Here is a 26,945-nt window from a genome sequence, read left to right on the forward strand (position 1 = left end):
CTCCTGCCACTTCTATTGCGAGGCACACCTAGACCTCCGCCACTTAGGTCTATAATCAAATCCCTTTTGCAGCTCCTGTACCTGTCTATGCTGTGAGGATATTGTTCTACAGAATTCCTGTCTCCGGGAGATAGAACTTTTTTTTTGCAAGAGAGAAGAAGGCTGGTCAAGGGCCTCTCTGAATTTGTCAGCCTGTGGCTGGAGTTAGTGCTGCCTGTCTGCCGCAGCAGGGTGACTTCTATTGATGTGCCTATCCTTGTGTTATGTCATAGAAGTCAGGGGCAAGATTCGGGACAGACTGTTTTGTGACTTACGCCACTTCCTCCAGCCGGCGTACAACTTCTGCTGGCGTAGCTACGTCATTTAAGGACGACGCGCAGCAGAGTTTCATGGCAACAGGATAAACAACCGCAGTCACGTGATCGGGGAAGGGGCATGATATCTATAAAGAATAAACAATTGTTGCAATAAACTATTACAAAAACGGAGCAATCTCATAACGGTCATTGAAGCCCAGGGGACCAGTGGCATCTAATTTTATGATCCACCGGGCTTCTCTCCGTAACAATAGGGCGTGACGATCGCCCCCATCAGGAGGTTGTGCAACTCGTTCCAAACCAGCTGCAATCTCCAGCATGGGTCTGTTTCATGTGGGCGACTAATCTAGGAACTCCTGCGCCAACTCGTATAGAACGCAAATGCTCTCGGAAGCGGATATAGAGTTGACGAATGGTCTTGCCCACATAAAGCAGGCCACATGGGAATATCAAAGTGTAAACGACAACTGAAGCGTGACAAGTAATGAAGTCATTAACACAGTGGGAGTAACTACCGTATTTTTCGCCCTATAGGACGCACCGGCGTATAAGACGCACCCAATTTTTAGGGGCAAAATCTAAAAAAATAAAGATTTTGAACCCAATAGTGGTCTTCAACCTGCGGACTTTCAGATGTTGCAAAACTACAACTCCCAGCATGCCCGGACAGCCGTTGGCTGTCCGGGCATGCTGGGAGTTGTAGTTTTGCAACATCTGGAGGTCCGCAGATTGAAGACCACTGCAGGAGGAGGTAATACTCACGTGTCCCCGCCGCTCCGGACCCGTCACCGCTGCCCTGGATGTCGCTCCATCGCTGTCGCCGCGTCCCCGTCACTCTGGAACGTCTCTGCTGCCGGCCGGGTATCCTCGCTCTCCGTCACCGCCATCACGTCATTACGCACGCCGACGCACGTACGCGACAACGTGATGACGAGGAAGGAGAGCGCCGGCCATACAGGGGATCCCTGAACGGAGAAGACACCGAGGAGGCAGGTAAGGTCCCTCCCGGTGTCCTGTAAGCAGTAACCCGGCTATTCAGTCGGGCTGTTCGGGACCGCCGTGGTGAAATCGCGGCGGTCCCGAACAGCCCGACTGAACAGCCGGGTTAGTGTCACTTTCCCTTCACACTTTCCCTTCACCCTTTGATCGCTGCGTCTGAAGGGTTAATACAGGGCATCACCGCGATCGGTGATGTCCTGTATTAGCCGCGGGTCCCGGCCGTTGATGGCCGCAGGGACCGTCGCGATAGGTGTGTATTCGCCGTATAAGACGCACCAACTTTTTCCCCCCCAGTTTTGGGGAAGAAAAAGTGCGTCTTATACGGCGAAAAAATACGGTACCTAGTTTTATATTTCTCGATGTCAGGTTATAGTTGCATTTTAGCTTATTTTTCGTGAGCCACCGAGAGCCGATAAGTTGTTGGTTAGCTGCAGACTGGACTAAGGCTGGGTTCACACTACGTTTTTGCCGTACTGTTTTCAATCCGTTTTTCTAAAGAAAACCGTATGGCAAAAAAACGGATGGAACAGTATGGAAAAAAGCAAACCATATGTGTTTTTAAACAGTATACTGTTTTTAAAAGTGCATACAGTTAAGTCAGTTTTTATTGAAAAAAAACCCATACGTTTTTGAAAATTTTTTCCATTTTTATTGGGAGGGGTCTTGGGTGGGGACTTTAGGATTCAAATGCGCATGTGCAAAGTAAAAACGTATACGTTTTTCCCTTATGGAACCATATACATGTGCGTTTCTCATTGACGTCCATGTTAAAAAAAAAACTATGCGGTTGCAGTACGGTTTTTAAACCGGAGTCAAAACCGTGGTTGACCACGATTTTGTCTCCAGTTTAAAAACTGTATTGCAACCGCATACGTTTTTTTAACATGGACGTCAATAGGAAACGCACATGTATACAGTTCCAAAGGGGGAAAACGTATACGTTTTTACTTTGCACATGCGCATTTGAATCCTAAAGTCCCCACCCAAGACCCCTCCCATTAAAAATGGACAAAATTTTCATAAACATATGGGTTTTTTTTCTACAAAAACGGACGGAACTGTATGCACTTTTAAAAACAGTATACTGTTTAAAAACGCATACGGTTTACTTTTTCCCATACTGTTACATCCGTTTTTTTCCCCATACGGTTTTTGATAGAAAACGTATGCGGGAACCGTAGTTGAAAAACGTAGTGTGAACCCAGCCTTAGCATTCAGTTTTTTTCTTTTTCAATTTTTCACCTATAAGGTCAACGGAGTGGATTGGTAGCTACAGCCTTCAAGTCAGAATCAGCCTGTAGGATGCACCAATTCAACCGAATAGCAATAGAAGCCACTTGGTTTAGATTAGTGTTTTGTAGGTAAAAATGCAAATATTTTAGTGTTTGTTCATACTCTATTTTTCTTTAATAATATAGCTGATCTGGGAATCTTTTTAACCCTTTCCAAGCTTTTACTAAGAAAACTAGGAGGATACTGTCTTTCAACATATCTGTTTTTCAGTTCGTCAGCCTGGACTAATAAGTTGCTGTATTCGCTGTTAATCCTGCGTAGTCGTAAAAATTGGTAGTAGAGGATGCTTCGTCTTACCTGTATGGGATGGGAACTTTTAAAGTGTAGCAAGGAATTGCGTGCAATTTCCTTGCGATAGTCCAACGTGACTAAGTTGTCATCCACTACTCGCAATTTGACATCTAAAAAGTCCAACTCCATATTCCCGAATACACTGGTAAATAACATGTTCTCATGAATACTAGTATTCAGATAAGTGAAAAAGTTGTTAAACGGGTTCCAAACCCTCCCATACAACTAATATGTCATCAAGATGATGGATGAAAAGCTTTAGATACTGTATAAAAGAGTTATTGTATGAGAAGATGTAACGACATTCAAGGACAATGAGGAACAGATTGGCATATGTACAGGAGACCGGTGTGTCCATGGCAGTGTCGGTCATTTACCTATATCAATCATCGCAACTCATTATGTGTGAATATGAATAGGAGGAAATCACAAACAAAGGATATAAATTCCTCTGATTTATCAGTTTCTGAAAGGACTTCACGGATAGCCTGTACACCCGCATCGTGTGGGATGCGGGTGTACAGGCTCTCTACATCAATGGAAGCTAACCTGTAGAAAGAAAGCCACTGAACATCATCTAATTGGTTAAGGAGGTCACCTGTATCTTTGACATAGGTGGGGATATGAGGTAACAGAGGTTTAAGTAACCATTCAAGGTACTGGGAAAGGTATTTGGTCGCAGAGCCGATCCCGGCGATGATTGGCCGACTGGGAGGACAGCTCTGCAACTTGTGTACCTTAGGAAGATGGTACCAGTTAGCATGTCGAGGATGTTCAGGGAAGAGTTTTTCCTCTGTTTTTTGGGAAATAACACCTATCTCACATTTTTGTCTTAGGAAGGTGCGTATTTTGAGTCGGTTTACTCTTAAGGGGTAGATAAGTGATAGTCACTCACAAGAGTAACCCTTTTATACAACATCTAAAAGATTTCATCAGCTATGTTGATGACATATTAGTTGTATGGGAGGGTTCGGAACCCCTGTTTAACAACTTTGTCACCTACTTGAATACTAGTAATCGTGAGAAGATGTTATTTACCAGTTTATTCGGGAATATGGAGTTGGACTTTTTAGATGTCGAACTGCGAGTAGTGGATGACAACTTAGTCACGTTAGGCTATCTCAAGGAAATTGCACGCAATTCCTTGCTACACTTTAAAAGTTCCCCTCCCATACAGGAGAGACGAAGCATCCTCTACTACCAATTTTTACGACTACGCCGGATTAACTGCGAATACAGCAACTTATTAGTCCAGACTGATGAACTGAAAAACAGATTTGTTGAAAGACAGTATCCTCCCAGTCTTCTTAATAACAGCTTGGAAAGGGTTAAAAAGATTCCCAGATCAGCTATATTATTAAAGAAAAATAGAGTATAAACAAACACTAAAAGATTTGCTTTTTCCCTACCAAACACTAATCTGAACCAAGTGGTCTCTAATGCTATTCGGTTGAATTGGTAAATTCTTTAGGCCGATTCCGTCTTGAAGGCTGTAGCTACCAATTACCCCCCCCCCCCCCCTGTTGACCTTTCGAAGAAATTGCACTAAAGGTGAAAAATTGAAATGGAAAAAAACAGAATTAGTCCAGTCTGCAGCTAAACAACAACTTGTCGGCTCTCGGTGGCTCACGAAAAATAAGCTAAAAGGCAACTTCCCTGGCAAAAATTGTTCCTGTTGTAACTATAACCTGACATCGAAAAATATAAAACTAGGTAATTACTCCCACTGTGTTAATGACTTCATTACTTGTCACGCTTCAGTTGTCGTTTACACTTTGATATTCCCATGTGGCCTGCTTTATGTGGGCAAGACCATTCGTCAACTCTATATCCGCTTCCGAGAGCATTTGCGTTCTATGCGAGTTGGCGCAGGAGTTCCTAGATTAGTCGCCCACATGGAACAGACCCATGCTGGAGATTGCAGCTGGTTTGGAACGAGTTGCACAACCTCCTGATGGGGGCGATCGTCACGCCCTATTGTTACGGAGAGAAGCCCGGTGGATCATAAAATTAGATGCCACTGGTCCCCTGGGCTTCAATGACCGTTATGAGATTGCTCTGTTTTTGTAAATATTGTTTACTTTTTTATAGATGTCATGCCCCTTTCCCAATCACATGACCACGGTTGTTTATCCTGTTGCCATGGAGCTCTGCCGCGCACCATCCTTAAATGACGTAGCTACGCCAGCGTAAGTTGTACTACGGCTAGAGGAAGTGACATAAGTCATGAAACAGTCTGTCCCAGATCCTGCCCCCACCACCCCCACTGCACCTGCCCATGTCTGCGATGTACCACGCTTGAAATAAAATACCACTGCTGAGCGGTGAGTGCAGTCCGCTGCCTTTGAATTTATAGACTTGCTTTGACCAACCCTGTGACGTATACAGCCACTCAGCATCCTCACAGTGCCACTCATATTGTTTGGACTCCAAATTTAGTAGTGCCAGCCTTAATTCTCCACGTTGTCTTTTGCATCGGATTAACTGGACAGTGACCAAATATCCATTCTTCTGGCTGAGAATCTGTATTATATTGGATTTGCTCACGTAGTTCAGAAAAGTTTTACAAGTTGCTTTATAAAATCCAAAAGTACAAAGGTCTCATTCCTCAATCTTGTATAAGCTCAATGACAAAAGGCTGTGGGGTCACAGAGGAACAATGGGTCAGTACCCATCTATTACATGACACATACAATCAGTCCCAACATAACCCATCAGGAGTGATCTGTCTCAGGGGTGATCTCTCTCAGTAGTGATCTCTCTCAGTAGTGATCTGTCTCAGGAGTGATCTGTCTCAGGGGTGATCTCTCTCAGTAGTGATCTCTCTCAGTAGTGATCTGTCTCAGGAGTGATCTGTCTCAGGGGTGATCTCTCTCAGGAGTGATATGTCTCAGGAGTGATCTGTCTCAGGAGTGATCTGTCTCAGGAGTGATCTGTCTCAGCAGTGATCTGTCTCAGGAGTGATTTGTCTCAGGAGTGATCTGTCTCAGGGGTGATCTCTCTCAGTAGTGATCTCTCTCAGTAGTGATCTGTCTCAGGAGTGATCTGTCTCAGGGGTGATCTCTCTCAGGAGTGATATGTCTCAGGAGTGATCTGTCTCAGGAGTGATCTGTCTCAGGAGTGATCTGTCTCAGCAGTGATCTGTCTCAGGAGTGATTTGTCTCAGGAGTGATCTGTCTCAGGGGTGATCTCTCTCAGTAGTGATCTCTCTCAGTAGTGATCTGTCTCAGGAGTGATCTGTCTCAGGGGTGATCTCTCTCAGTAGTGATCTGTCTCAGGAGTGATCTGTCTCAGGGGTGATCTCTCAGGAGTGATCTGTCTCAGGAGTGATCTGTCTCAGGAGTGATCTGTCTCAGCAGTGATCTGTCTCAGCAGTGATCTGTCTCAGGAGTGATCTGTCTCAGGAGTGATTTGTCTCAGGAGTGATCTGTCTCAGCAGTGATCTGTCTCAGGAGTGATCTGTCTCAGCAGTGATCTGTCTCAGGAGTTATATGTCTCAGCAGTGATCTGTCTCAGGAGTGATCTGTCTCAGCAGTGATCTGTCTCAGCAGTGATTTGTCTCAGGAGTGATCTGTCTCAGCAGTGATCTGTCTCAGCAGTGATCTGTCTCAGGAGTGATCTGTCTCAGCAGTGATCTGTCTCAGGAGTGATCTGTCTCAGGATTGATCAGTCTCAGCAGTGGTCAGTCTCAGGGGTGATCTGGCTAAGGAGTGATCGGTCTCTGCGTAATCGGTTTCAGGGGTGATCGGTCTCAGGAGTGATCGGTCTCAGGAGTGATCTGACTCAGTAGTGATCGGTCTCAGGAGTGATCTGTCTCAGGATTGATCGGTCTCAGCAGTGATCGGCCTCAGGAGTCATCTGACTCAGTAGTGATCGGTCTCATCTGACTCAGGAATGATCGGTCTCAGGAGTGATCGGTCTCAGGAATGATCTGTCTCAGGAGTGATCTTTCTCAGGAGTGATCTTTCTCAGGAGTGATCTGTCTCAGGGGTGATCGGTCTCAGGGGTGATCTGTCTCAGCAGTGATCTGTCTCAGGGGTGATCTGTCTCAGGGGTGATCTGTCTCAGGGGTGATCTGTCTCAGCAGTGATCTGTCTCAGCAGTGATCTGTCTCAGCAGTGATCTGTCTCAGCGGTGATCTGTCTCAGGGGTGATCTGTCTCAGGAGTGATCTGTTTCAGGAGTGATCGGTCTCAGGAGTGATCGGTCTCAGGAGTGATCGGTCTCAAGGGTGATCAGTCTCAGGGGTGATCGGTCTCAGGGGTGATCGGTCTCAGGAGTGATCTGTTTCAGTAGTGATCTGTCTCAGGATTGATCGGTCTCAGCAGTGATCGGTCTCAGGGATGATCTGTCTAAGGCATGATCGGTCTCAGGAGTGATCGGTCTCATTGCAGCAAGGGTACAGGGTAACACCCCCCGTACTGGGCCACCACAGATCGGTCTCAGAAGTGATTTGTCTCATCATTGACTGGTCTTAGCAGTGATCTGTCTCAGGAGTGATCAGTCTCAGCAGTGATCTGTCTCAGGGGTAATCTGTCTCAGGGGTGATCTGTCTCAGGAGTGAGCAGTCTCAGGGGTGATCAGTCTCAGGGGTGATCAGTCTCAGGGGTGATCAGTCTCAGGAGTGATCAGTCTCAGGAGTGATCAGTCTCAGGGGTGATCGGTCTCAGGGGTTATCTGTCTAAGGAGTGATTGGTCTCAGGAGTGATCTGTCTCAGGAGTGATTGGTCTCAGAAGTGATCTGTCTCAGGAGTAATCGTCTCAGCAGTGATCGTTCTCAGGAGTGATTGGTCTCAGGGTTGATCTGTCTCAGAAGTGATCTGTCTCAGCAGCGATCAGTCTCAGAAGTGATCTGTCTCAGAAGTGATCTGTCTCAGCAGTGATCTGTCTCAGCAGTGATCGGTCTCAGCAGTGATCGGTCTCAGCAGCGATCGGTCTCAGCAGTGATCGTTCTCGGAAGTGATCTGTCTCAGGAGTGATCTGTCTCAGAAGTGATCTGTCTCAGCAGTGATTGGTCTCAGCAGTGATTAGTCTCAGCAGTGATTAGTCTCAGCAGTGATCTGTCTCAGCAGTGATCGTTCTCGGAAGTGATCTGTATCATTAGTGATCTGTCTCAGCAGTGATCGGTCTCAGGAGTGATCAGTCTCAGCCGGCAGGGGGCCCTAGGCAATTGCCTGGTTTTCCCCACCCTAACGCCGGCCCTGGTCTCAGGAGTGATCGGTTTCAGAAGTGATCAATCTCAGTGGTGATCAGTCTCAGGAGTGATCAGTCTAAGCGGTGATCTGTCTCAGGGGTGATCTGTCTCAGCAGTAATCGTTCTTAGGATTGATCGGTCTCAGAAGTGATCTGTCTCAGGAGAGATTGGTCTCAGAAGTGATCTATCTGAGTTGTGATCGGTCTCAGGGGTGATTGGTCACAGGGGTTATCGGTCTCAGGGGTGATCGGTCTCAGGGGTGATCGGTCTCAGGGGTGATCGGTCTCAGGGGTGATTGGTCTCAGGAGTTATTATTCTCAGGAGTGATTGGTCTCAGGGGTGATCAGTCTCATTAGTGATCAGTCTCAGGGCTTATCGGTCTAAGTGCTGATCAGTCTCAGCAGTGATTGGTGTCAGGGGTGATCAGTCTCATTAGTGATCAGTCTCAGGGCTGATCGGTCTCAGCGGTGATTGGTCTCAGGAGTGATCTGTCTCAGGGGTGATCTGTCTCAGGAGTGATCTTTCTCGGGATTGATCTGTCTCGGGAGTGATCCATCTCAGCAATGATCGATTTTTAGGAGTGATCAGTATCAGAGGTGATCAGTCTTAGGGGTGATCAGTCTCAGCAGTGATTGGTCTCAGGGGTGATCTGTCTCAGGAGTGATCTGTCTCTGGGGTGATCTGTCTCAGCAGTGATCCGTCTCAGGAGGGATCTGTCTTAGCAGTGATCTGTCCCAGGAGTGATCGGTCTCAGAATTGATCAGTCTTAGGGGTGATCAGTCTCAGCAGTGATCGGTCTCAGCGGTGATTGATCTCAGGGGTGATCTGTTTTAGGGGTGATCTGTCTCAGGAGGGATCAGTCTCAGGAGTGATCTGTCTCAAGGGTTATATGTCTCAGCAGTGATCTGTCTCAGGGGTGATCAGTCTCAGCAATGATCGGTCTCAGCAGTGATCGGTCTCAGGGGTGATCAGTCTCAGCAGTGATCGGTCTAAGCAGTGATCGTTCCAGGAGTGATCGGTCTCAGGGGTGATCTGTCTCAGGAGTAATTGGTCTCAGCAGTGATCAGTCTCAGAAGAGATCGGTCTCAGCAGTGATCAGTCTCAGAAGTGATCTATCTGAGTTGTGATCGGTCTCAGGAGTGATCGGTCTAAGCAGTGATCAGTCTCAGCAGTGATCAGTCTCAGCAGTGATCTGTCTCAGGAGTGATCTGTCTCAGCAGTGATCGGTCTCAGCAGTGATCTGTCTCAGCAGTGATCTGTCTCAGGAGTGATCTGTCTCAGCAGTGATCGGTCTCAGGAGTGATCTGTCTCAGCAGTGATCGGTCTCAGGAGTGATCTGTCTCAGCAGTGATCTGTCTCAGGAGTGATCTGTCTCAGGAGTGATCTGTCTCAGGAGTGATTGGTCTCAGGAGTGATCTGTCTCAGCAGTGATCTGTCTCAGCAGTGATCTGTCTCAGGAGTGATCTGTCTCAGCAGTGATCGGTCTCAGGAGTGATCTGTCTCAGCAGTGATCAGTCTCAGGAGTGATCGGTCTCAGCAGTGATCGGTCTCAGGAGTGATCTGTCTCAGAATTGATCAGCCTTAGGGGTGATCAGTCTCAGCAGTGATCGGTCTCAGCGGTGATTGATCTCAGGGGTGATCTGTTTTAGGGGTGATCTGTCTAAGGAGTGATCAGTCTCAGGAGTGATCTGTCTCAAGGGTTATATGTCTCAGCAGTGATCTGTCTCAGGAGTTATCTGTCTCAGGAGTTATCTGTCTCAGGGGTGATCGGTCTCAGGGGTGATCGGTCTCAGGGGTGATCGGTCTCAGGGGTGATTGGTCTCAGGGGTGATTTGTCTCAGGGGTGATTGGTCTCAGGGGTGATCGGTCTCAGGGGTGATCTGTCTCAGGGGTGATCGGTCTCAGGGGTGATTGGTCTCAGGGGTGATCTGTCTCAGGGGTGATTGGTCTCAGGGGTGATTGGTCTCAGGGGTGATCTGTCTCAGGAGTGCTCGGTTTCAGGGGTGATTGGTCTCAGGGGTGATCTGTCTCAGGGGTGATTGGTCTCAGGGGTGATCTGTCTCAGGAGTGATCTGTCTCAGGAGTGATCTGTCTCAGCAGTGATCGGTCTCAGGGGTGATCTGTCTCAGGAGTGATCTGTCTCAGGAGTGATCTGTCTCAGCAGTGATCGGTCTCAGGATTGATCAGTCTCAGCAGTGATCTGTCTCAGGAGTTATCTGTCTCAGGAGTGCTCGGCCTCAGGGGTGATCGGTCTCAGGGGTGATCGGTCTCAGCAGTGATCGGTCTCAGGATTGATCAGTCTCAGCAGTGATCTGTCTCAGGAGTTATCTGTCTCAGGAGTGCTCGGCCTCAGGGGTGATCGGTCTCAGGGGTGATCGGTCTCAGCAGTGATCTGTCTCAGGAGTTATCTGTCTCAGGAGTGCTCGGCCTCAGGGGTGATCGGTCTCAGGGGTGATCGGTCTCAGGGGTGATCGGTCTCAGGGGTGATCGGTCTCAGGGGTCTGATGAACATGTGAAAAGTTGTTTTTAATTACAGTAACACTTTAACGGGTAACTCAGGAGAAGTATACAGAACTCGTTATTGATATCCGTATTAGTATTTGTACCTGTATACACTGAGCGGTGGTGACCAACCAGATGAGGGCGCCGGTGAGGAGAAACATCTCTGCAAGACATGGAAGAAAATGACTGCAAACTGTGTACATGATATATACTGTATACAAGGTATATACATTGTACTGATCCAGAGCAGGTCACATTATACTATAGAGCTGCGGTATGCCGGCTTCAGAGCTGAAATCTCCATCTCACGCATCTATTTATCCATCTATATCATATATCTATTTTATATCTGTCTCTTATCTGTCTATCTATCTAGTATAATTAGAAATAAATAGCGTAGCACTCACCTAACTGGTTGATGTAAAAAAAAACTTTTAATGTAGATTCTTTAAAAGTCCTAAAAGTCTAACAAATACATAAGTGGTGTGACTACGGCAGAGAGATCTAAGGAGCGCGTGGGGAGGGTTGTTCCCTGTCACATCCTGTCAATGCTTCTTCCGGCCTCACTACATGGCCCCGTTCTAGACGCTCTACAGGGTGCGCCATTTCTATGGATACACCTTATATACACCCTATATACTCTATACAGTGCGCCATTTCTATGGATAGACCTTAATAAAATGGGAATAGTCGGTGATAACTTCCTGTTTGTGGCACATTAGTATATGTGAGGGGGGAAACTTTTCAAGATGGGTGGTGACCATGGCGGCCATTTTGAAGTCGGCCATTTTGAATCCAACTTTTGTTTTTTCAATAGGAAGAGGGTCATGTGACACATCAAACTTATTGGGAATTTCACAAGAAAAAGAATGCTATATACTACTATATACACCGCAGGAGAAATGCTAGCACAGGCTTCCAGTATCAGTATACACTGCTATATACTACTATATACACTGCAGGAGAAATGCTAGCACAGGCTTCCAGTATCAGTATACACTGCTATATACTACTATATACAACGCAGGAGAAATGCTAGCACAGGCTCCCAGTATCTGTATACACTGCTATATACTACTATATACACCGCAGGAGAAATGCCAGCACAGGCTTCCAGTATCCGTATACACTGCTATATACTACTATATACACCGCAGGAGAAATGCTAGCACAGGCTTCCAGTATCTGTATACAATGCTATATACTACTATATACACCACAGGAGAAATGCTAGCACAGGCTTCCAGTATCTGTATACACTGCTATATACTACTATATACACCGCAGGAGAAATGCCAGCACAGGCTTCCAGTATCCGTATACACTGCTATATACTACTATATACACCGCAGGAAAAATGCTAGCACAGGCTTCCAGTATCTGTATACACTGCTATATACTACTATATACACCACAGGAAAAATGCTAGCACAGGCTTCCAGTATCTGTATACACTGCTATATACTACTATATACACCGCAGGAGAAATGCTAACACAGGCTTCCAGTATCCGTATACACTGCTATATACTACTATATACACCGCAGGAGAAATGCTAGCACAGGCTTCCAGTATCTATATACACTGCTATATACTACTATATACACCTCAGGAGAAATGCTAGCACAGGCTTCCAGTATCTATATACACTGCTATATACTACTATCTACACCGCAGGAGAAATGCTAGCACAGGCTTCCAGTATCCGGATACACTGCTATATACTACTATATACACCGCAGGAGAAATGCTAGCACAGGCTTCCAGTATCCGTATACACTGCTATATACTACTATATACACCGCAGGAGAAATGCTAGCACAGGCTTCCAGTATCCGTATACACTGCTATATACTACTATATACACCGCAGGAGAAATTCTACCACAGACTTCCAGTATCCGGATACACTGCTATATACTACTATATACACCGCAGGAGAAATGCTAGCACAGGCTTCCAGTATCCGGATACACTGCTATATACTACTATATACACCGCAGGAGAAATACTAGCACAGGCTTCCAGTATCCGTATACACTGCTTATACTACTATATACACAGCAGGAGAAATGCTAGCACAGGCTTCCAGTATCCGTATACACTGCTATATACTACTATATACACCGCAGGAGAAATGCTAGCACAGGCTTCCAGTATCCGTATACACTGCTATATACTACTATATACACCGCAGGAGAAATGCTAGCACAGGCTTCCAGTATCCGTATACACTGCTATATACTACTATATACACTGCAGGAGAAATGCTAGCACAGGCTTCCAGTATCCGTATATACTGCTATATACCACTATATACACCGCAGGAGAAATGCTAGCACAGGCTTCCACTATCCGTATACACTGCTATATACTACTATATACACCGCAGGAGAAATGCTAGCACAGGATTCCAGTATCTGTATACACTGCTATATACTACTATATACACCGCAGGAGAAATGCTAGCACAGGCTTCCAGTATCCATATACACTGCTATATACTACTATATACACCGCAGGAGAAATGCTAGCACAGGCTTCCAGTATCCATATACACTGCTATATACTACTATATACACCGCAGGAGAAATGCTAGCACAGGCTTCCAGTATCCGTATACACTGCTATATACTCCTATATACACCGCAGGAGAAATGTAGCACGCGCTTCCAGTATCCGTATACACTGCTATATACTACTATATACACCGCAGGAGAAATGCTAGCACAGGCTTCCAGTATCCGTATACACTGCTATATACTCCTATATACACCGCAGGAGAAATGCTAGCACGCGCTTCCAGTATCCATAGTTTCAGGTGCTGCACATCTCATATCTTCACAGCATAGACAATTGCCTTCAGATGACCCCAAAGATAAAAGTCTAAGGGGGTCAGATCGGGAGACCTTGGGGGCCATTCAACTGGCCCACGACGACCAATCCACTTGATGTGTTTCCCTCTTTATGCACTGAAGCTGCATGTTCCCTGAGTTTCTCCAGCAAGATGGTGACCCCCACATTATGGGTGTCAGGTCCGAGCATTCCTAGATGAACAGTTTCCTGGAAAGTGGATTGGTCATTGTGGGCCAGTTGAATGGCCCCCAAGGTCTCCCGATCTGACCCCCTTAGACTTTTATCTTTGGGGTCATCTGAAGGCAATTGTCTATGCTGTGAAGATACGAGATGTGCAGCACCTGAAACTACGGATACTGGAAGCCTGTGCTAGTATTTCTCCTGCGGTGTATATAGTAGTATATAGCAGTGTATACGGATACTGGAAGCCTGTTCTAGAATTTTTCCTGCGGTGTATATAGTAGTATATAGCAGTGTATACAGATACTGGAAGCCTGTGCTATCATTTCTCCTGCGGTGTATATAGTAGTATATAGCAGTGTATACAGATACTGGAAGCCTGTGCAAGCATTTCTCCTGCGGTGTATATAGTAGTATATAGCAGTGTATACAGACACTGGAAGCCTGTGCTAGCATTTCTCCTGCGGTGTATATAGTAGTATATAGCAGTGTATACGGATACTGGATGCCTGTGCTAGCATTTCTCCTGTGGTGTATATAGTAGTATATAGCAGTATATAGAGAAGAGGGTCGCATTGACAATCCAACACAATGGGCAGCACATTGAACACATTTTATAAGTGATCAGAAACTTGTAAATAACTCATGAAAGAATAAAGTTATGTTAAAACCAAACACATCATTGTTTTTCTTGTGAAATTCCCAATAAGTTTGATGTGTCACATGACCCTCTTCCTATTGAAAAAACAAAAGTTGGATTCAAAATGGCCGACTTCAAAATGGCCGCCATGGTCACCACCCATCTTGAAAAGTTTCCCCCCTCACATATACTAATGTGCCACATACAGGAAGTTATCACCAACCATTCCCATTTTATTAAGGTGTATCCATAGAAATGGCCCATCCTGTAATATAGAAACTAATACAAAAAACTTGTGCAATACTAAACAATAATACGACTACTGTTGTAACATGATTGCTGTAAGAACATAGAAATGGGGATCAAAGATGGCTTCTCTAAGGTACTCAGCCTAGTCCTCCACCAAGCTTCATCTGAAGAGAGTTTTATGATGGTGTTCACACTTGGAGAATCTATTTGTTCCAAACCTACAAACTGCAGCTCAATTTTATTGTAAATCTTGTCGCTCCTACACTTGTTTTTAGAGAGAACAAATGTCCACAAATTCTATAAAATAGTGGCCTTGTGCTTTTCCCCACATCGTGCAGTCCACACATCAGACCAGACAATGTACAATGTGGGGAACATCTGAGCTTAATAAATGGCTTCACTGAAACATTATATCCACCAATAATAAAAGAATGTTCTGGATATAACTTCGTGGACTATACTCATCATGGCTTATACTCATCATGGATTATACTCATCATGGATTATACTCATCATGGATTATACTCATCATGGATTATACTCATCATGGATTATACTCATCATGGACTATACTCATCATGGCTTATACTCATCATGGATTATACTCATCATGGATTATACTCATCATGGATTATACTCATCATGGATTATACTCATCATGGTTATACTCATCATGGATTATACTCATCATGGACTATACTCATCATGGATTATACTCATCATGGATTATACTCATTATGGACTATACTCATCATGGATTATACTCATCATGGATTATACTCATCATGGATTACACTCATCATGGACTATACTAATCATGGACTATACTCATCATGGACTATACTCATCATGGATTATACTCATCATGGATTATACTCATCATGGATTATACTCATCATGGACTATACTCATCATGGATTATACTCATCATGGATTATACTCATCATGGATTATACTCATTATGGACTATACTCATCATGGATTACACTCATCATGGATTATACTAATCATGGACTATACTCATCATGGTTATACTCATCATGGATTATACACATCATGGACTATACTCATCATGGATTATACTCATCATGGATTATACTCATCATGGATTATACTCATCATGGATTATACTCATCATGGATTATACTCATCATGGACTATACTCATCATGGATTATACTCATCATGGATTATACTCATTATGGACTATACTCATCATGGATTATACTCATCATGGATTATACTCATCATGGATTACACTCATCATGGACTATACTAATCATGGACTATACTCATCATGGACTATACTCATCATGGATTATACTCATCATGGATTATACTCATCATGGATTATACTCATCATGGACTATACTCATCATGGATTATACTCATCATGGATTATACTCATCATGGATTATACTCATTATGGACTATACTCATCATGGATTACACTCATCATGGATTATACTAATCATGGACTATACTCATCATGGACTATACTCATTATGGATTATACTCATTATGGATTATACTCATCATGGATTATACTCATCATGGACTATACTCATCATGGATTATACTCATCATGGATTATACTAATCATGGACTATACTCATCATGGATTATACTCATCATGGATTATACTCATCATGGATGATACTAATCATGGACTATACTCATCATGGACTATACTCATCATGGACTATACTCATCATGGACTATACTCATCATGGATTATACTCATCATGGACTATACTCATCATGGATTATACTCATCATGGATTATACTCATCATGGAATAAACTCATCATGGATTATACTCATCATGGATTATACTCATCATGGATTATACTAATCATGGACTATACTCATCATGGACTATACTCATCATGGACTATACTCATCATGGACTATACTCATCATGGATTATACTCATCATGGACTATACTCATCATGGATTATACTCATCATGGACTATACTCATCATGGACTATACTCATCATGGACTATACTCATCATGGACTATACTCATCATGGATTATACTCATCATGGATTATACTCATCATGGACTATACTCATCATGGACTATACTCATCATGGATTATACTCATCATGGACTATACTCATCATGGATTATACACATCATGGATTATACTCATCATGTACTATACTCATCATGGACTATACTCATCATGGATTATACTCATCATGGACTATACTCATCATGGATTATACTCATCGTGGACTATACTCATCGTGCACTATACTCATCGTGGACTATACTCATCATGGATTATACTCATCATGGACTATACTCATCATGGATTATACTCATCATGGATTATACTCATCATGGATTATACTCATCATGGATTATACACATCATGGACTATACTCATCATGGACTATACTCATCATGGACTATACTCATCATTGACTATACTCATCATAGATTATACTCATCATGGATTATACACATCATGGATTATACTCATCATGGACTATACTCATCATGGACTATACTCATCATGGACTATACTCATCATTTACTATACTCATCATAGATTATACTCATCATGGATTATACACATCATGGACTATACTCATCATAGATTATACTCATCATGGATTATACTCATCATGGACTATACTCATCATGGATTATACTCATCATGGATTATACACATCATGGACTATACTCATCATGGATTATACTCATCATGGATTATACTCATCATGGACTATACTCATCATTGACTATACTCATCATGGATTATACTCATCATGGATTATACTCATCATGGACTATACTCATCATGGATTATACTCATCATGGACTATACTCATCATGGATTATACTCATCATGGACTATACTCATCATGGATTATACTCATCATGGACTATACTCATCATGGATTATACTCATCATGGATTATACTCATCATGGACTATACTCATCATGGATTATACTCATCATGGACTATACTCATCATGGATTATACTCATCATGGACTATACTCATCATGGATTATACTCATCATGGACTATACTCATCATGGATTATACTCATCATGGATTATACTCATCATGGACTATACTCATCATGGATTATACTCATCATGGACTATACTCATCATGGACTATACTCATCATGGACTATACTCATCATGGATTATACTCATCATGGACTATACTCATCATGGATTATACTCATCATGGATTATACTCATCATGGACTATACTCATCATGGATTATACTCATCATGGATTATACTCATCATGGATTATACTCATCATGGACTATACTCATTATGGATTATACTCATCATGGACTATACTCATCATGGATTATACTCATCATGGATTATACTCATCATGGACTATACTCATCATGGATTATACTCATCATGGATTATACTCATCATGGATTATACTCATCATGGACTATACTCATCATGGACTATACTCATCATGGACTATACTCATCATGGATTATACTCATCATGGACTATACTCATCATGGACTATACTCATCATGGACTATATTCCTCAGTCACAGTATTAGACCCTGGTGACTGTAGTGTTGTCCTCAGTAGTGCGTTCAGTCGTATAGACATTACAGAGAGTCCTTATACTTACTGAGATCAGAGGCTGCAGGGACTGAGCTGGTGTCCTGATGGAGGAGCAGAGATCTCTGAGGCTTCTCACTCTCTGACTTTCGGTTTCTATTCTCGGGGGTTTGTCTGAGTTTCTATTTCTTGGTTGATGTTTTATTCTAACATGATGTAATAGTCTCCTAAACTGTGAGAGATGCATCATCTATCTATTATATCTATCTATCTATCTATCTCATATCTATCTATCTATCTTCTATCTATCTATCTATCTATCTATCTTCTATATATCTTCTATCTATCTATCTTCTATCTATCTATCTATCTATCTATCTATCTCATATCTATTATATCTATCTCATATCTATCTATCTCATATCTATCTATCTATCTATCTATCTCATATCTATCTATCTATCTTCTATCTATCTATCTATCTATCTATCTTCTATCTATCTATATATCTTCTATCTATCTATCTTCTATCTATCTATCTATCTATCTATCTATCTATTATATCTATCTATCTATCTATCTTCTATCTATCTATCTATCTATATATCTTCTATCTATCTATCTATCTATCTATCTATCTTCTATCTATCTATCTATGTATTATATCTATCTATCTATCTCATATCTATATATTTCATATCTATCTATCTATCTATCTCATATCTATCTATCTATCTATCTATCTATCTATTATATCTATATATCTGAGCTTGAGAATGGCTAGGTGAGCTAGTCGAAACGTTGCTATGGACACTCACTTTTTGGAATATATTTGGGATTTTTGGGAATCTGTGTGCTGATATTGGATTATTCTTTATTGCATATGGACCTTTGACCCTGGTCTGGACTCAGCGTGCTCCAGCATCATTGAGACTTCTGTTTGACGTGCTGCTTCCCTATTTGGATATCTATCTATTTATCTATCTATTTATCTATCTTATATCTCTCTATCTCATATCTATCTATTTATATATCTATCTATTTATCTATCTATCTCATATCTATCTATTTATCTATCTTATATCTCTCTATGTCACATCTATCTATTTATCTATCTATCTATTTATCTATCTATTTATCTATCTTATATCTCTCTATCTCATATCTATCTATTTATATATCTATCTATTTATCTATCTATCTCATATCTATCTATTTATCTATCTTATATCTCTCTATGTCACATCTATCTATTTATCTATCTATCTATCTTATATCTATCTATTTATCTATCTTATATCTCTCTATCTATTTATCTATCTTATATCTCTCTATCCCATATCTATCTATCTATCTATCAAGTAAAAGAGCAGCACTCAAGGAATCCGTGAAGAAAAGTTTGTGGCTTTATTCAACCATAAGGAGCGACGTTTCAGGCGTCTCACACGGCCATTGTCAAGCAGTGACTAGTACAAAGTGCGGGATATATATAGTATACAGGTGTCCTATAATTAGTCCATTAATTGTTTACAATTAAGAGCAAAACAGAACAGTGACATTACGATCATAAGTTACAGGGCATGTAAAACCTACAAAATGAGCATAAGGCACCTGACGCTTATGAAATGAAACCAAGTGCAAAAAAACAAAACCGCAAACTGTCCGTTCCTAATAATAAAGTTCATAATTGATATGTAGGTGACTGTGATAATTAGTGAACCTTCCTGGAGGGGGGGAGCTCCGCCGCACATCTCTCATTCACTGGGACACACCAGGACGCCAGCCAGTGTACAGTATGACCCGATGAGTATCACTACCGGTACCCGTCGGAAGTGACATCAATGTAAACAAATGCACGTGCAGCAGTCCGCGCATGCTGTCTTTACATGCTATCAGAAAAACGCCATCTTGGGCCCTGGCAACAACCTTCACGTTATTTGTATCGCTTCATGTTTGTGCAGGTATATACTGGTTGTACCAGTGCATCGTGGGGGTGGGGATGTACCCATCCCATCCAACTTCCCAGTTTTCCATCGCACCGGGTGGCACTCCATCCGGGTGACGGTATCCTGGATCGCTCTCGTCAGAGATGGGCATCCTGGCGTCCACTCACCCATCTTTGCATCCAACCATGCACGTTATTCTTCATAGTTGAAGGATGCTCAGGTACCCACTGGCGTAGCAGTAAATTAGCTTCAAAAATGTAAATAAGATAGAAAAAATATAAATTAAAATAGAATATGGTGCTGTTGTCCTCGGTGTCCGGTGTGATCCATGTGCGTTGTTCTCCACTATCTCCTATGGAAGGAAAAACAAGGAAAAATTAATAAAAGTACCAAACATACATCAGGGCTGGCACAAGTATTCTAGGGCACATGGTTTACATAACTCTGAGAAGAATCGTCTATGGATTACAAATTTTACGACTAATTTTCTATTCTATATTGAAACCCATTGGTTTAAGGGAATTTAACATGTAGATCCACTTAAGTTCCCTTCTTTTAAGTTTACTGGTGGGATCACCCCCTTTCTTCAAAGGAGGGATGTGATCCAGTAGCATGGACCGAAGTTGTCGTTCGATATGTCCAAGCTCATCAAAATGTTTCACCACCGGGAGGTCCTGGCGTTTTTTTCTGATGGTGTACCGGTGATGGTTTATTCTGGTCTTAAAATCCCCGGTTGTCTCCCCTACATACAAAAGTCTGCAGAGGCCCCACAACACATATATTACGTAGGTGGAGTTACACGTAACATAGGGTTTGATTGGGAATTCCTGTCCTGTGTCCGGATGTGTGAATTTGTTACCTTTCTCCATTAGCCGACAGTTCACACATGACCTACCAGGATAGGATCCTAGATTGACACTCGTGATCTACCTTTGCTTAGGCCGTTCTCCTCCCACATCTGCTTTTTTTTTTTTCTAAATCAGATATTTTTATTAAGATTTTAAACATTTTTAAAACAAAAACAATACACCAACAGTAAACCCCCCCTCCACCCACCCCACCCACCTTACAAACAAAACATCCGTCTCTCCCCACCGCAGCATCAATAATACACACTAGTAGTGAACTAGAGGTTCAAATACACATACACAAATCCCCAGAGTTCGAGCCAAACATACCACGGCAAGTACAGCCCAAGGACTCACAGTCATTTACGAGTCAGTCGTCGGGGGATCAAAATAGTGAACCCAGGGTCCCCAAACACCATCAAATTTCCGTTCAACGTTACGTTTAATATATATCCCTTTCTCCAAGCGCACTATCTGCCATAATCTTTTAATAAGATCAGCCACTCCCGGAGGAGACGGTCTGATCCAGAACTGCGCGATCAGTTTCCTGGCTTGATACAACACCCGTAAGATCCCCACTTCTCTCAAGGAGGGTTCTTCATCACAACCAATAAGGCCAAGTAAGCATACCTTAGGTTCTCTAGGCAGGGTAACCCCATAAATATCCCTGATAAGATGTAACACATCAGCCCAATATGTATCTAAGACGGGACACGCCCACATCATGTGAAGCAGATGGGCCTCCAACGCACCACACCGAGGACAGGCAGAGTCAGACCGCAGCCCAATAGTATGTAAGAGCAGTGGGGTCTTATACACCCTGTGCAAAAAGAACAGCTGCGACAGTCTATTAGACTCCGACAGGGACAATGACGGGGTAAGCGACAAAGCAGTAGACCATTCCTCGTCACTCAGCCCGCCAAGGTCTCTCTCCCACTTTGTTCTGACTGTTAAGGGGAAACGTTCATGATAAAAACTCAAGAGCTCACCGTACAGCCAAGAAATAACTCCCGCAGAGTCCCTCTTCGTAACTACAGATTCAAGGACCCTGTTAGTTTGTACCTCCAGCAGTCGCAGCCGATTCTGAGTTTTGTACACATGACGGAGTTGCAGGTATCGATAAAATGAGGAACGCGGTAAAGCGAACTCCTGCAAGTCCTCAAAAGATCGGACTACCCCCTGTACAGCCAGCTGCCCCACTTCACACAGTCCCTTTCTCTCCCAATAACCAGCATCCACAAAAGAGCAGAATACTGGCAAGCCCTGGTTACGCCACAGCGGTGTACACGACATGAAACTTGTAATACCTAGTAGCTTACGCGTGTGGCCCCAAAGCTTGCAGAGAAGCTGGGCAGTGGGAGAGGAATCCGGAGGTCTGGTCAGGGCTCCAATTTCCAGAATATACAATGGCACCCTCCATCCATGTTTGGCCATAAAAAATCTACCTGTAGGACTCAGGAGAGACGTCTTTGCCCACCCCCTAACCTGATGCAGTTGCGAGGCAAGAAAATATAACCAGGGATTAGGTAGCGCCAATCCACCCGAAGATTTTCCCCTTTGCAATGTCTCAAGTTTGATCCGAGCAGTCGCACCCCCCCACACCAACTGCCTGAAAAGTCGCTGTATCCTATGAAAGTAAAATATTGCAATCCACACAGGTGGGTTCTGCAGCACATACAACAACTGCGGCATGAGCACCATTTTTATTAGATTAGTCCTGCCAACCACTGAGATCGGCAATTTACACCAGACGGCTACCTTCTGAGAACTCCTGTCCAGTAGGGGCGTCAGATTCCGGGGTATGAAATCATGTACAAGTGGTGTGATGGTAATACCCAAATATTTAAATTCCTTAACTACCTGAATATTAGAGAGGGCAATCTGAGGAATACTAGGCAAGGGATCCAGGAGCATCAGTACCGACTTATCCCAATTAATGAGCAGGCCAGAGTAGGTACCAAACTCAGAAATAATAGACATAGCAGGGGTCAGGGACCTAACAGTATCACCCAAAAACAGTAACATATCATCTGCATAAAGCGCTACTCTCTCGTCCATGGAACCATAATGAAATCCAATTAGATCAGGTGAAGAGCGCAGGAGGCAAGCCAGCGGCTCTATAGCTAGTGCAAATAGTAGGGGCGACAGGGGGCACCCCTGCCGCGTACCTCTCCTCAACTCAAATGATGGGGAAAGCCGTCCATTAACTCGAATACGGGCAATTGGGCGCTTATAAAGGAGTTTAACATAGGAAATAAACCTGGGCCCGAACCCCATAGCCCCCAGCACCTTCCATAGATAAGTCCATTCGACACTATCAAATGCCTTGGCAGCATCCAATGAAAAAATCGATCTAGCACCCGCACCCTCCTGAGTCATCTGCAAGTTAAGATACACCCTTCTAATATTATCTACCGTAGATTTACCCGGCATAAAGCCAGTCTGATCCCCATGGACAGGGGACAGTACAACCTTAACTAATCTGTTAGCGAGTACCCGGGCCAGCAACTTCACATCAGCACACAACAATGAGATTGGTCTGTAAGAACCTGCACATAGAGGGTCCTTTCCCGGTTTTGGGATAAGTACTATAATGGCCTCCATCATTGAACGAGGCAGAGCTCCCTCCAAAGCCGCTGACCCGATCACTCGCAATAGCTGGGGGAGGAGTATCCCTGAGAATTTTTTATATACCTCACTCGGAAGGCCATCCGGCCCCGGGGCCTTCCCACATCTGCTTTTACTAGGCGGTCTCTCAAATTGCCCGATCTGCAGTATGACATCAGAGGGGGAGATGTAAACTCTCTAACATTATCATGTCCGGTCCTTAGGATGTGCCAGTGTCTCCGCAGTTCTCCTGCCACTCTCCCCATAACTCACTCTTTCACAGCAATACAGTTCCTGGACACTTGGGTACAGGTCGAGGGAAATTGTCTCCAAACTGATTTGTTTGTCAAATCCACAGATGTCAATTCCATTTTGAGATATGACAGCCAACACCCGAAACACATGTTGAATTCTTTGCCATCAAGCCAAATGTTAAGGGCTAAAAGAATAGTCAGCTCTGATGAGAAGTTGGAATTAGCCCTCACCAAGATGGCGTCCAACTTCGCAGAACGTGGCTATTCAAGAAAATTGATTAAGGAGTCTAAACATAAAGTATTAACTATGACTGAACAGAGTACACAACATTCCACAACAGAACATGATTCCCCCCCCCCCCCTCAAGGATTGCTTTTGTCTCCACGTTCTCAGGGGTCTCGGGGAGAGTGGCAGGAGAACTGCGGAGACACTGGCACATCCTAAGGACCGGACATGATAATGTTAGAGAGTTTACATCTCCCCCTCTGATGTCATACCGCAGGTCGGGCAATTTGAGAGACCGCCCAGTAAAAGCAGATGTGGGAGGAGAACGGCCTAAGCAAAGGTGGATCACGAGTGTCAATCTAGGATCCTATCCCGGTAGGTCATGTGTGAACTGTCGGCTAATGGAGAAAGGTAACAAATTCACACATCCGGACACAGGACAGGAATTCCCAATCAAACCCTATGTTATGTGTAACTCCACCTACGTAATATATGTGTTGTGGGGCCCCTGCAGACTTTTGTATGTAGGGGAGACAACCGGGGATTTCAAGACCAGAATAAACCATCACCGGTACACCATCAGAAAAAAACGCCAGGACCTCCCGGTGGTGAAACATTTTGATGAGCTTGGACATATCGAACGAGAACTTCGCTCCATGCTACTGGATCACATCCCTCCTTTGAAGAAAGGGGGTGATCCCACCAGTAAACTTAAAAGAAGGGATCTTAAGTGGATCTACATGTTAAATTCCCTTAAACCAATGGGTTTCAATATAGAATAGAAAATTAGTCATAACATTTGTAATCCATAGACGATTCTTCTCAGTGTTATGTAAACCATGTGCCCTAGAATACTTGTGCCAGCCCTGATGTATGTTTGGTACTTTTATTAATTTTTCCTTTTTTTCCTTCCTTAGGAGTGAGTGGAGAACAACGCACATGGATCACACCGGACACCGAGGACAACAGCACCATATTCTATTTTAATTTATATTTTTTCTATCTTATTTACATTTATTAAGCTAATTTACTGCTACGCCAGTGGGTACCTGAACATCGTTCAACTATGAAGAATAACGTGCATGGTTGGATGCAAAGATGGGTGAGTGGACGCCAGGATGCCCATCTCTGACGAGAGCGATCCAGGATACCGTCACCCGGATGGAGTGCCGCCCGGTGCGATGGATAAACCTGGGAAGTTAGATGGGATGGGTACATCCCCACCCCCACGATGCGTTGGTCACAGCTATCACCCCCCCCCCCCCCCCCGTAGGCTTGCATTGAGGGGCGGAGCGTGACATCACATGGGGGCGGAGGCGTGACGTCACACGCCGTCGGCCCTGTGGTCGCCGGCAATCAGACCCGGAGCGAACACGCTCCGGGGACTGATTACAAACTGGGTGCTGCGTGCAAGATCACGGGGGTCCCCAGCGGCGGGACTCCCGCGATCAGGCATCTTATCCCTTATCCTTTGGATAGTGGATAAGATGTCTAAGCTCCGGAGTACCCCTTTAAGCATTACTAATATATATTTTTATCTTTTGTTACAGATTCAGGCAGAAATGGGAACAGAACACGACACCAACCATCATATGGATTTAATGTGTTTGATTTTTACTACTTTCTACAACAGAGGGGACGTCATCTGCATCTATATCGCCATCATTCTTTATATCTTTTATACATATGTATATGCTGTCATTTGGCTAATTATTATTCCCCTGACAGATATGGAGCAGTTTCGCCTCATACACTCTCGCGGTTTGACAGCCCTTTCTGCTACGCTGCCGTATCATGATACTGTGCTAAAGGGTTAATGTGACTGTGCGCGCGCACAGAACACTGGACTTGCTGTAGCCGTGACAACATGATGCTATCTGCTGATTGGCTGACGCCGCTGGTGAGTCAGATGATGCAGATCCGGCCCCTCTGTTGGTGGGCTTTTCCCGACACCTGCGCAGTGGGGATCACCCCCCGCCACCATACAACGTGGTATACAGTTACAATAGAGTGGGGAGTGTTCCGCCCCCAATCATCTGATGAATCTATTGTTTTTAACCCTATCATGCACTTTAAATACACCTGTTGTACACACAGTGGGAAATATGCACATAATATATATTTGCACAAATGTGTTAAAGCACCTTTATTACTTGTATGTATGATCTTATGCTCTGATCATGCACTTTATTATTTTATGCTAATTCTTGATACTGATTATTATTGCACTAATTTAGTGATGTCAGTTGTGGCTATTTATCCTCTTGGGGACGAAGGGCATACAGGTACGCCCTTGCTCCCTCGTACTTAATGAACAAGGGCATACCTGTACGCCCGGAGGAATTTCGGTCCCCGCCGCACGGCGGGCGGGGATCGGAATGGGATGCCTGCTGAAATCATTCAGCAGGCATTCCATGCAAATGCCTGGGGGGATCCTGAGACCCCCCATGTCGGCGATCGCAGCAAATCGCCGATCAATTCAGATCGGCGACTTGCCACTATTCCAGGCTGATCGGGTCTCTGATGACCCGATAGCCCGGAAAAAGGGATGATCAGAGCTGTCAGAGACAGCCCCGATCATCCTAAAGGATAGGAGGAGGTGACAAGGTGCCGCCTCCTCCTATCCCCTGCGATTGACCGATCGGCGGACTGATTGGCGAATCGCAGGGCAGGGGCGGGGGGAACATTCATTTCCCCCGCTCTGCCCTCCCCTGGATGTCGGGGCAGAGCGGGGGAAAGATGGCGGCGAGGTAAGGCGGCCGTGGATGCGGCGGGGACCGGCGGCCATTACCTGGGGACCGGCGGCAGTCACACGGGGACCAGGACCAGCGGCAGGCAAGTGGTGCTGCGGTGTCAGATGCTGCAGTGAAGATCGCCTTGATCTTCACTGCAGCTTCTAGGAGTTTCAAAAGCTGTCTGGGCATGCTGGGAGTTGTAGTTTGCAACATCTGGTTTGCACTCCAGATGTCAATTCA

At 44.0% G+C, this 26,945-nt stretch overlaps 1 protein-coding gene across 1 annotated transcript in view; it reads right to left on the minus strand.

Annotated features, from left to right (window-relative positions):
- The window catches only part of LOC130355400 (uncharacterized), a 61,669-nt gene extending 40,746 nt beyond the window's left edge, over positions 1–20,923 (minus strand). The window contains exons 1-5 of the mRNA XM_056555479.1: positions 20,895–20,923; positions 20,601–20,791; positions 20,203–20,387; positions 18,160–18,271; positions 10,700–10,758 (exon numbers count right to left, since the gene is read on the minus strand). Coding sequence (XP_056411454.1) covers positions 10,700–10,758; positions 18,160–18,271; positions 20,203–20,387; positions 20,601–20,791; positions 20,895–20,923 — 576 coding nt within the window. The remainder of the gene's footprint in view (positions 1–10,699; positions 10,759–18,159; positions 18,272–20,202; positions 20,388–20,600; positions 20,792–20,894) is intronic.
- Positions 20,924–26,945: the final 6,022 nt, after the last annotated feature.

Source organism: Hyla sarda, chromosome 2 (genome assembly GCF_029499605.1).
Source record: "Hyla sarda isolate aHylSar1 chromosome 2, aHylSar1.hap1, whole genome shotgun sequence".
Lineage (NCBI taxonomy): Eukaryota > Metazoa > Chordata > Amphibia > Anura > Hylidae > Hyla > Hyla sarda.